Source organism: Salvia hispanica, chromosome 2 (genome assembly GCF_023119035.1).
Source record: "Salvia hispanica cultivar TCC Black 2014 chromosome 2, UniMelb_Shisp_WGS_1.0, whole genome shotgun sequence".
Taxonomy (NCBI): domain Eukaryota; kingdom Viridiplantae; phylum Streptophyta; class Magnoliopsida; order Lamiales; family Lamiaceae; genus Salvia; species Salvia hispanica.
The window spans coordinates 39295761-39307103 of record NC_062966.1 but is presented as its reverse complement, the minus strand read 5'-3'; the positions used below and the strand labels follow the sequence as shown (position 1 = coordinate 39307103).

The 11343-nt window shown below is 38.8% G+C and overlaps 2 protein-coding genes across 2 annotated transcripts; one reads left to right on the top strand and one right to left on the bottom strand.

Moving 5' to 3' along the window:
• Window positions 1-1155: 1155 nt before the first annotated feature.
• Window positions 1156-3431, bottom strand: LOC125208084 (cytochrome P450 71D10-like). The gene is made up of 2 exons (XM_048107638.1): window positions 2529-3431; window positions 1156-1919 (listed from the first exon to the last, which is right to left on the bottom strand). The coding sequence occupies exons 1-2, from the start codon at window positions 3420-3422 to the stop codon at window positions 1296-1298; spliced, it is 1518 nt and encodes a 505-aa protein (XP_047963595.1). The 5' UTR covers window positions 3423-3431; the 3' UTR covers window positions 1156-1295.
• Window positions 3432-8221: 4790 nt separating this feature from the next.
• LOC125207016 (tubby-like F-box protein 5) lies at window positions 8222-9752 on the top strand. Its single transcript, XM_048106225.1, has 4 exons — window positions 8222-8506; window positions 8574-8661; window positions 8893-9025; window positions 9092-9752. Exons 1-4 carry the CDS (start codon window positions 8222-8224, stop codon window positions 9750-9752), a joined length of 1167 nt encoding a protein of 388 aa, XP_047962182.1.
• The last annotated feature ends 1591 nt before the right edge of the window (window positions 9753-11343 follow it).

Here is an 11343-nt window from a genome sequence, read left to right as displayed (position 1 = left end):
CCAGGGGGACGCCGGGAGGACATCGGTGTGCCGGAACTCTCATCCTCGAACACCGGACTGTTGAAGTCCATCGGAGACGCGCCACTATCGCTACTTGTATAATCATTGAAGGTGCGCTTCGACGCCCTCCTCCTCGCCGCCGTCGATTGGGGAATCACACCACCAACGAACTTTTGCTTGTCCCTCAAGAGCGCCCAGGAGTGGTAGTGCTTGAAATCGCCGTATAATGAAATGTACGACTGCATCGCTTTGTCCCGCATATCCGCGAGACTCTCGCCACTGGCCTGCTCCCTCTCGCACTTCTCGTACTCCGCCGCGAACAAATTTACCTACTTCTTTATTTGATCCCAGTGCTTGCGGAGCTGCTCCCTGTGGCCCTTGTACGCATTCGCCGGCTTGGCCGCGTTGTATTTCTCGGCGATGCGCTCCCAATACGCGGTCACCCTCTGGTTGTTGGCGTACACCGGATCCTCCGAAACATCAATCCAACATCTCGTCAAGACGATGGATTCGGGGTCGAAGTAGTTTGTCGGGGGCGAACTCTTCACACACCTCCGTTGTAGGCAACTTCTGGGCTCGTGCCTTTGTCCGCTTCTTCTTGGTGGCGGACCCGGAAGCGGCGGCGGCGGAGGGAGCGGCGGCGGCGGCGGGGCGGTGTGGAGACGCTCCATATCGGACAGCCCGTATGAGTCGGTGGAAAAGTCGGGATCGTACTCGGCGTTGGCGTCGAATGGCCGGTATTCGTCGGGTTCTGTACCCGGCCATCGTGCATCACCGAACATCGGACTATTCGGATAATCTTCGGAATCCATTTTGCTTGAAAATGTAGTGAATTTGATGAGAGTGAAGTGAGAAAAATGAAGTGTGAAAAATGAAGTGAATTTGATATATATAGGTTTTGAAAATTTAATAAAATTAAAAAAAAAAACTAAACCGCGTCGCATCGTCCGTGACCCATCGTCCGCCTCGTCCACAGTGGCGGACGATGCGACGGACGATGGATATCCTCCGCGCATCATCCGCGGATGATGTAACGGGCGCGGACGATGGGTTACCCATCTTCCGCCCCATTGCGGATGCGCTTGTTATCCCATGAACTTGAATTTATGGCAGTAAGAAAATATTACGTGGACAATACACCCAATGTCGTTCGTATCACAACAAAATGACGCCATTTTATTTCAAACTTGTGGTATATGAAATGACATTTGCTTTAAGTGATAAAAAAGTGTATGAAGAACCATTCTAAACTAACAAATTCTATCACTCAAATAAATCCTCCCTAAATTAATTAATCACCTCTGCAAAGGTCGCTTAACAATAGGGATTAAACACAAATGGTGTTTCTTACGAACAGTGACGCCAAAGCCCTCTGTCATATCCAATTCTTCATATTTCATCCCGTTCGGCATTTCCCAATCAAAATGATAGAGAAGCATAGCCAGTGGAAGCTCCACGTTGGCGAGCCCGAACAACAAGCCGGGACAGATTCTCCTTCCCGCCCCAAATGGTATATACTCAAGATTGCTCCCATTGAAATCATGAGAACTTTCCTCAAATCTCTCGGGCATAAACTTCTCAGCATCGTTCCAGTACTCGGGGTCTCTTCCGAGTGCCCATCCATTCACTATAACTCTGCTTCCTGCTGGGATTTCGTAACCATTGATTTCACATCTTTGGGAGTTGACTCTAGGGATTAAAAGTGGGGCCGGTGGGTGCAATCTCAAAGTCTCTTTAATGACTAATTTAAGGTATTTTAGCTCATGGAACTTGTCTTCGTCTATATATGATCCCTCGTTGTCAAAAACCTTTCTGACTTCTTGTTGAGCTATGATGAGTTTGCTATGGTTTCTAATCAGCTCTGACATTGCCCATTCTACGGTAGTAGCTGACGTGTCGGTTCCTGCCAGAAACATATCCTGAAATGGAAAGTATGAGCTCAAATTGAAAATACAACCATATATATTATAATTGGGCCTAAGGGAAAGGTTAAGCTGTTCCATAGCGAACAACTACAAACATTCTATGGACTACAAAAATTCCCCAATTAGTGACGGATTTTTCGTCACTAACAGTGAAATTTCTTCACATAAATTAGTGGCAAATCAAAGTTTCAGCAGATCTGTCACTAATAACTTGTCAGTAAAAAATTTAGTGACGGAAATTTCCGTCACTAAAGTCACTGTGACGGAAATAATAGGCAACTATATCGCATTAGTGACGGAAGTCTGTCAATAATTATTAACTGACAGTTTTCCGTCACTAATTGTTGAGCTATTTGATTCTGTCACTATTTCCGTCATTATTTCACGCCTTTTTTTGTAACGCAGAGGCTGACGTGTCAATTCCTCCAAGTAATATATCCTGTCAATTTATATCCTAAGCCCTAAATTATACTCCATTTATGACTAAGGATTGAAATTAGATCATTACTATATGAAGTCTCTAGTTTTGAATTTATGCATCATTAACTTAAAAACAAAAAATAAGCATATCTATGCTATATAAAAATAAATAAAAAAACATACCAGTAGCACTGCTTTGACATTGTCTGCAGTTAAAGTCCCATCTCTTTCAAATTTGAGGAGAATATCTATAAAACCTTCAACCTTAGACTCATTGCCGCGATGTGAGGCCGGTCTCTGCTGCTCGATGATGCCATCGAGCATCTCATCTAATTTTCGATGTACCCTTCGGATCTTGAACCGGTCTCCGGTGATCAGCGGGAGTAATTTGATGGAAGGATAGAGATCAGCCAGCATGAATCCCGAAGACAACTTTGAGGCTTCCATGGATAGAGAAATCATCATTTCACGATCTTCGGCACTGGCCTTGGCGGCGGCCACCCTCATGATGACGTCGTACGACGTCATATAAAGCCTCTCCGAGAGATCAATGGTTGATCCCTCGCGAGACGCGATCCAATTGCACATGTTGGTGACCTCCTCTTCTCGTATGCTGCGGAAGGACCGCACGCGCCGGGCGGTGAGGAGCTCGACAGTGCAGATCTTCCGCAGGTGGCGCCAGTAGTCGCCGTAGGGGGAGAAGACGATGTCGGTGGAGTTGTAGGTGATCTCCTCCGTCGCAAGCATCACGGGGCGGTTCGCGAAATTAGTGTCGTGAGTTCTCATCACTTCCTTTGCGAATTCGACGGAGGAGACGATGAGGACGTGGAGCTCGCCGAGCTGGAGGTGCATTAAAGGGCCGTGTTTGGCGGCGAGGGAGCGGAAGAGGCTGTGGGGGCCGGAGGAGGAGTCGCGGAGCATGAGGTGGAGGTTTCCGATGAGAGGGAGGGGTTTGGGGCCGGGGATGTGTGAGTATCTCTTTGCTGATTTTGAGATTGATTGAGATTTGAGGAATATGAAGAGGAAGAGGAGAAAGGGAATTAGAGGGATGAGTGTTGAAGGGAGGTCAAACTCCATATTTTACAATTTCTCTTCTCTCCTGATGAGAGGTTATTGCCCATGTTATTCATATATATAGAGAGACTATTACTACCTCCGTCCCTGAAAGTTTAACACAGTTTACCATTTCGGTCCGTCCCTGAAAGTTTAACACACCTTACTTTTTACTATTTTTGGTAGTATATGTAAGACATTATTTATCATCATATATTCAAAAATACATAATTGAATATAAATAAAGCAAGATCTTCGAACAATATGTATTTCACGTACAACCATAAACATAATAGGATCGAAACATACCTTGGCGATCCATAGCGGAAGCGATTGAGGAAGGAGGAGACGAACTTCCCCGGACTTTCTTTGGCGTAGTGGCGTAACTCCAACTCCAAGGATTTGTTTCTCTCTCTTTCCCTCGTTTATGTGTTCTCTTAATGTGTGTGATTTGATGGGATCACCACACTTGTATTTATAGGCAGAGAGAGGACAAACCCTAAGTATCAAACCCTAAAAGCCCTTTCCATCAAAGAGGCCCAAAATAATTAGTAAATACGTTTCTTATTGACCAAGAATATAATCTTCCGTCTATTAATATTACTAATGGATCACAATCAATTCTAATCAAATCTTAATAATATATACGCATGATTCTTTACTTGATGGCCAAGGGAATGAATATTCATTCCATAAAAAGATTATATAATCAATCTTTCCATTCATTGACAATCAATTGACATATATATATATATATATAGAGAGAGAGAGAGTTGTGATCAATGTCGAACCAATTTTAAAGACCGAACTAGAGACCAAATCTGGGCCATTAGATCTAGTTTTTTTGATGAGATGTGCTGCTGTGAAAATTTTTTCTGCTTCATTACTAGTCCATTGTACTTCATTATATAGGTTTATTACTTCATTATGTACGTAATACCTTGAAACTACAACATGTTTTTACTTGCTTCCAATAGATTTTGAAATGATTCAACATATGCTTCATTCAAATTCATTGACGTGGGTTTTTGCTTGATTAACATTAAAAAATACAATTTATTCAAGTGAGTTTATTACTTCATTCAGAAACGTTATTACTTCATTGGATAAGATTTTTACTTCATTCCAGTAGGACTTCAAATGCTTCTACACATACTTCATTCCAATAATTTATTACATTATTCCATGTGTTTATTAAACCATATTAGCGCCATGGCGTTGGTGATAGATATTGTAGAGAGAAAGAACGGCACGCGACGGCGAAACCACATTTACGTACTGGAATGAAGTAAAACCTACTAGAATGAAGTAAAAACCTACTAGAATGAAGTAATATATTCTGGAACGAAGTTAAATCTTCATAACATGTTAGTATGACTTATTTACCTTCGGATGAATTAAAATAGGCTCGTGATGAAGGCGAAAGTAATTTATAAATTTTTGTATCTTATCCATAAAAAACTAGATCTAAAAGCCCTAATTTGATAGGGTTCGGTGGTTCGGTCTTTAAGAGTGGATTTGTGGATAATGAGACTCTATATATATATATGTGTGTGTGTGTGTGTGTGTGTGTGTGAATATATATTCTCTTTGGAGCAATATAACATGATTATTTGATTAATTGATATGTGACAATAATTAATTGATAGTCAATTAATTAGGGTAAAATGTGTCTTATACCAAATATATGTATTATACTAAAAATCCAATTCTATTTAGGATTCTATCATATATCACATATGTGAGACATAAAACTTACGACATGCACTTGAATGTCATATAATGATGATTCACGAGATACATCAAAGCATTCAGGCAACTAAGTACTTAAGATTTAAGTAGTTATCTCCTACACTGGATGTGAATACCATTAGAGAAATGAAAAAGCATGTATTCGCGTCCTTAAGATGTTAAGCACGTGCTTAGACAGCCTTTAACGAAATTTGTATTTTTGTTCGGCCTATGGGGAGCCAGCATACGGCGGGGTTTTTTTTTTTTTTTTTTGTTTTGTTTTTTCAATTTGATATTGGATTGATAAATTATATCGTCAATTTTCTTCTAAGCATGCATATGACTAATTATGAAATTTTGAATTATGCATGTTCTCTATTTTCTTTGAAAATTGAATTTCGATTTAGGACTTATATTATTTGTAAATTTTTATTTTAAGGATTTAAGATATGTAACTTTAACTTTTAGGATTTAAATTGTATAATTTGAATCCAATTGGGGTTTGTGTTGTTATTTGTTGTTTTTATTATGTAATTTTTTAAATTTTGTAATTTTAGTTGTGATTATGAAATACTTCCTATGTCCGCGAATAGGAGTCCCATTTTATCATTTTAGTCCGTCCGCGAATAAGAGTCACGGTTCACTAGTACTGTAAATGGTAAGAGGCCCCCACATTCCACTAACTAATTTCACTCACATATCATTTAAAATTAATATATATAAGTGAGATTCATATTACACTAACTTTTTTTTACCCACTTTTCTTAACATATCTTAAAACCCGTGCCAGATGAAAATGAGACTCTTATTCACGGACGGAGGAAGTAATGAATTTTATTTCACAAGTAAATTTTATTCTTAATATTAGTACGTTAAAAGAAAGAAAAATCATAAAGGTAAATAGAGTAAATGAATTGTACGCACATAGTGTCTAGTGCGTAGTGCAAATGAGCAAATAGAAGTGTTCAAATTTAAGGATTTTTGCGAGGCACTCGGCTATTGAATTTTGGTTCCTTTGAAAAATCATCCACTACTTATATATTAATATAAAAATAATATAACAAAATTAAAATAAATACAATAGAAATAAATTCATCATACCTTATTTATTAAAATTACTAAGATTATATCCGTTGGCAGGGGCGGAGCCAGGATTTCAATTCGACGGGGGCAAAAATATATCTAAGAAGAAATTTTAATAGTTTGAGGTGGGGCATTTATAAAGGAAATCATAAATTTTTAAAAATTACTCTATGAAATAGTACTACATGAAATATATGAGGAGGGGCAAATGCCCCTTATCCCCTCCTAGTGGATCCACCCCTGTCCGTTGGTAATCCCAATCAACTTTTTAATAAAATACTCATTTCTGTTTCATCAACACATACAATTCTCAATTTATTAAAACTTTTATTTCCATCAATTCCCTTTTAACTCACAACCCCAATACATATTTTCTTTTTCATATACTTTTAATCAATATAAATTTTATAATTTTATTCAAATATATCGAAAAACTCATATAAAAATTATAAAATTTGTTTTACAATCATTCAAAGAATCATTTTATCATTTTAGATTATCCACTATTTAAAGAACTGTTTTCTTTTTTCCACTTTAGTATATGGACCATAGTTCTACTAACGTTCTACACTCGCAATTATATAGGCATTTGAGATGACACGTGTATTAATGCATAATTGGTAAAAATGATGGACAAAGGGAATATGAATGAGATAAATTGGAGGCAAAATTAACAAATACTCCCTCCGTTCCACTTTAATTCACACCAATTTCTTTTTTCGTCCGTCTCCAATTAATTGACACCCTTATTTTTTACTACTTTTGATAATGGACCACACATTTCACTAATAAGAGTCTCATTTTTCCAATTTGGTCCGTCCGTGAATAGGAGTCTCGGTTTATAATTACTATAATGGTAAATAGGCCCCACATTCTACTATCTCACTCTACTCACATATCATTTAAAATTAATATATAAGTGATACTAATATTCTAGTACTAACTTTCTTCCATCCACTTTTTTAACATTTCTTAAAGTCTGTCCCGGAAAGAAATGTGACTCTTATTCGTGTAGGAGGGAGTATATAAAAATAGGACTCACGTTGCACTAACTTTTTCCATCCACTTTTTACTATACTCCCTCCGTCCGCCATTAGGAGTCCCATTCATGGGCGGCATGGGTTTTAAGAAATGTTAAGAAAAATGGGTGGGAAAAAGTTAGTGGAATAGGGGTCTCACTTATATATATTAGTTTTAAATGAAATGTGAGTGGAATGAGTTAGTGGAAGGTGGGACCCTATTACCATTTATGGTAAAAGTGAACCGGGACTCTTATTCGCGGACGGACTAAAATGGAAAAACGGGACTCCTATTCGTGGACGGAGGGAGTATTTCTTAAGACCCGTGCTAAGTTAACCGGTGCCAAGTAATGAGGGATGGAGGGAGTAGAGCCTTCGAAAATAACAAGTCACAACCCATATCCCTTTATCAGCTCTTTCCCTCTTGTTCATTTTCTGTCACACATTCTGCTGATTGTTAGTTTTAACGACCATGAAAGGGGCAGTTGGAAATTATTATCACCATACAAAAGATTAGAGAATACCAAATCAAAACGACACACAGAATCAGACATTTTTCGGACACCCTATTGTCACTATTGAGTTTTCACAAAAAGGAAAAAGGTTGTTCAAAAATGGGAAAAATCTAATCTTTGCTGAAATTAGTGGGGAACGTGGCGGGAGTAATTCTTGGGTTCAGTTCTGATCCACTGAATTTGTCTCTTCAAAATTTTCCCTACACATTGAGACACTTTTCCTTGGAGAAATCTTGGGACTCCAATACTCATCAATCAGTGTGTATATATGGGGGACAGTGAAGCGTGAAAATTACTTATTTTACAGCTTCCCATTTTTTTTATTTCTTGCTTGTTTTATGAGTTTGATGATTCCTGCTCTTTTCTCTTTGTGAAATATCTGAAAGCATGGTTTTGATTTTGGTTTTAGTTTTAGCTAAAGGTGTCCTCAATTTTGGCTTTGGGGGTTTGTAGTTTGTTAGATTTGTGGCTTTAGATGGCATTTAAGGGGAAAAGGGGCATAGATGAGAAGGAATGTGGGCATAGAAGCATTGATCTTAGTGTGCAGGTGGTAGAGGAGCAGAGCCGGAGGGCCAGTTTGCCCCCGGAGTTGCTTCTTGATATCATTGTTAGGGTAGAGGCTAATCAGCGTGTGTGGCCGGCTCGAAGGTCTGTGGTGTGTTGTGCTGCTGTTTGCAAGTCTTGGAGAGGGGTAGTTAGAGAGGTCGTTTGGACACCCGAGCAATGTGGTTTGCTTACTTTCCCTATGTCTCTTAAGCAGGTAAGCTAGTTTTCTCCCTATGTGGTCTTTGCTTCATCGTTGTTGATTGATTGAAAATGTGTATCAGCCCGGCCCAAGGGATTCTCCGATTCAGTGCTTTATCCGAAGGGAAAGGGCAACCTCGACTTATAGGCTATACCTTGGCTTAACCCCTGGCAAGTGATCATCATCTCTCTCTTGGAATACAATCTATGAATTGATGTTTTGTGTTGTGATTTACATGTATATGCTAGTCTTGTCTTGATTTCTTTTTATAATTGGGGGCCGTTTGCTAAGGTAGATAACTCGCTTACCTTAATGATCTAAAATGCGTGTTCTCATCATAGTTGGAGTCTTGGCCTTGGCTCGTCCTAAAATGCGCGTTCTCTATTTCTGAATCTATGCAGCTATTTCGGGGGAAGCCAGTAAGTTTCTGTTAGCAGCGAGACGAATCAAAAGAGCGACAAAAACAGATTTTGTCATATCTTTTGCAGCAAGTGATTTTTCTCACACCAGTGATTGTCATGCAGGCAAACTAAGGTGTCTTGCTTTCATTTCTATCCTCATTATAATCCTCTTGTTGAAACTATAACTTTATGTGACCAGATCCAACTTTTTTGGCTCCAAATTCTATGTTCACGATTCTCGGCATCCCTGCAACACTCCTATCCAATCGCACCGTTGGTTGGGGAAAAGAATTTCCCCCAAAAAGGTGGCACCAAGAATACCTATTTGCAGCTTTAATGTTGCAACTATTGCTTACCAACTTAATGTTCTCCGCACAAGGCGACCAAGAAGGATGAACTGCACGATGCACACAATTCCAATATCGTCAACTGAGGAAGGTGGAAGTGTGACATTTGGTTGTGGTCACGATGAAGCTTTTAGTCCCTTGACAGCTACCGAAATGAGAAAACAGGATTCTACTTCCGACGTCCCTATTAGAGGAAAGTCGAAACAACCGTACAACAGCATTGGTGAACCACTCATTTTGAAGAACAAAACTCCGAGATGGCATGAGCAGCTGCAGTGTTGGTGTCTCAACTTCAGAGGACGTGTTACAGTGGCTTCGGTCAAGAATTTTCAGCTTGTAGCTGCCGGGGACTCATCAGAGAATGTTCCAGCTTCAGAACAAGAGAATGTAATCTTACAATTCGGGAAGATAGGAAAGGACATATTTACCATGGACTTTCGATATCCCCTCTCTGCATTCCAAGCATTCTCTATCTGTTTAAGCAGCTTTGATACGAAACCAGTATACGAGTAGGCTTCTTATTTTTAAGCAGTGGCTGCCACCCGAGCAAATAGATATGTCTGTATATACTTTTAGGTCCTATTTTCCGTAGAAGAAGGTATGCTGTCACGCCCGCATTTTCTAAGGATAGAAAACACGGTTGATCACGACTAAGGGAGGGTTAAAGAAGTGGGGAAGAAAAAGGGAACAACGAAATATACACGACAAAACAAAAGATTAACTAAGAAACTTAAAACAATCTTGAAGACTGTCTCAACAAAACTTACTTTGAATAATAAGACCCAATGATAAAACAGTCCAAAGGAAATTTAGGATTTTAGCGGAAGCGTCAAGACATGGAAAAATGCCGAGTATGAAGACCCGACAAATCCAACAACCAAACAAGATGTAATTTTCCAACAACTCTGCTCAACATCCTCCACGTCCATCGACGCTCAATCTGCACATTAAGAAAAACAATATGTGATAGGATGGGTTGAAGCTTGTAGTAGATTTTAGTTTCTTTAATGCTTTAGTTTCTTTGTAGCACTTGTGTTGAAACTTAATTCCAACATCTTAACTCTCTATTTAATGGTTTTTGGAGGCTGATCTTTAAGAGCTTTGGTGTATTTATTTCTCTAGTGTTAAAGCATTTACTCTTAGTACTTGTGTTCTTGTGTTTTTTAGGTGAAGATCCTTGTTTTTAAGTTTTAACTTTCATTTCTTGCCTAGTTAATTGTTGTTTGTGTTTTGCTTGTTGATTTCATTTTTAATGTGTTTCATCACCATTGTAGAATGTTCTTAGTGTTCTTTATCTTCTATATGGAGTGGTTAAGTTTCAGCTTTCTCATTTGGTGTTTTCAATGCATGTTTAGGTAGTTTAATTGATGATCTTGTGTTTCTCTTGCCTTTTTAATCATGTAGCAGCCATCTATTCTCTTTCTTACTCTTATTTTCGTGCCTTTAGTGTTGAATTAGGAGCCATGATCAGCTTTTAGAAGTAAGTGAAAGAACCATTAGTTGTAATCTTTTATCCAATGGTTTTACACCTTGGGTAATAAGGTTTAGGAGACAACAAGTACATGCTTTCTTTTCACTTTTGGCAGCCCTTTTAGCTTAGTTAGTTTCTGCACTCAACCTCCATTTGCATGTGATTTAGTTTAGCTTTTTAGAGTTAATTAGTTTAGCTTCTTTTAAGGGTCACAATCCTAGTCTCTAGATTTCTTTAGTAGCTAACACTTAGATTATCTTCCTTAGCTTTTAACTTAGTCTCTTTTGTTTTCTGAACTTAGGATGCTCATGCAAGTTGCTGCTCTCTTTTCATTTCCGAAATGTTCTTATTTTCGCCACTTCTAAGTTGCCCAGTTTACCAACTTGCCCAGTCTGCTTTCCAGTTTAATTGCTTTCTTCTTATTGTATTTTATTTGCATGTTTAGTTTCCACATTAGTTTAAGTGTTATTTACATTTCGTAGTTTAGTTCCCACCCCCAATTTAGAGCGTGGCGGCATCGCCAAAATCCTTCTAAGTGTGGAAATACATAACGGATGCTACCGTTCCTCGTGGGTTCGACACCCTAACTTACCACATACTAATTAATAGTATTTTGGAAAGTGGGAACTTATA

Coding starts and splice junctions, on each gene's coding strand:
- LOC125208084 (XM_048107638.1), bottom strand. CDS start 3,422: ATGGAGTTTGACCTCCCTTCAACACTCATCCCTCTAATTCCCTTTCTC. Junction 1,920..2,528: donor ATGTCAAAGCAGTGCTACTG/GTATGTTTTTTT, acceptor TTTCCATTTCAG/GATATGTTTCTGGCAGGAAC.
- LOC125207016 (XM_048106225.1), top strand. CDS start 8,222: ATGGCATTTAAGGGGAAAAGGGGCATAGATGAGAAGGAATGTGGGCAT. Junction 8,507..8,573: donor TCCCTATGTCTCTTAAGCAG/GTAAGCTAGTTT, acceptor AATGTGTATCAG/CCCGGCCCAAGGGATTCTCC. Junction 9,026..9,091: donor TGTCATGCAGGCAAACTAAG/GTGTCTTGCTTT, acceptor TTATGTGACCAG/ATCCAACTTTTTTGGCTCCA.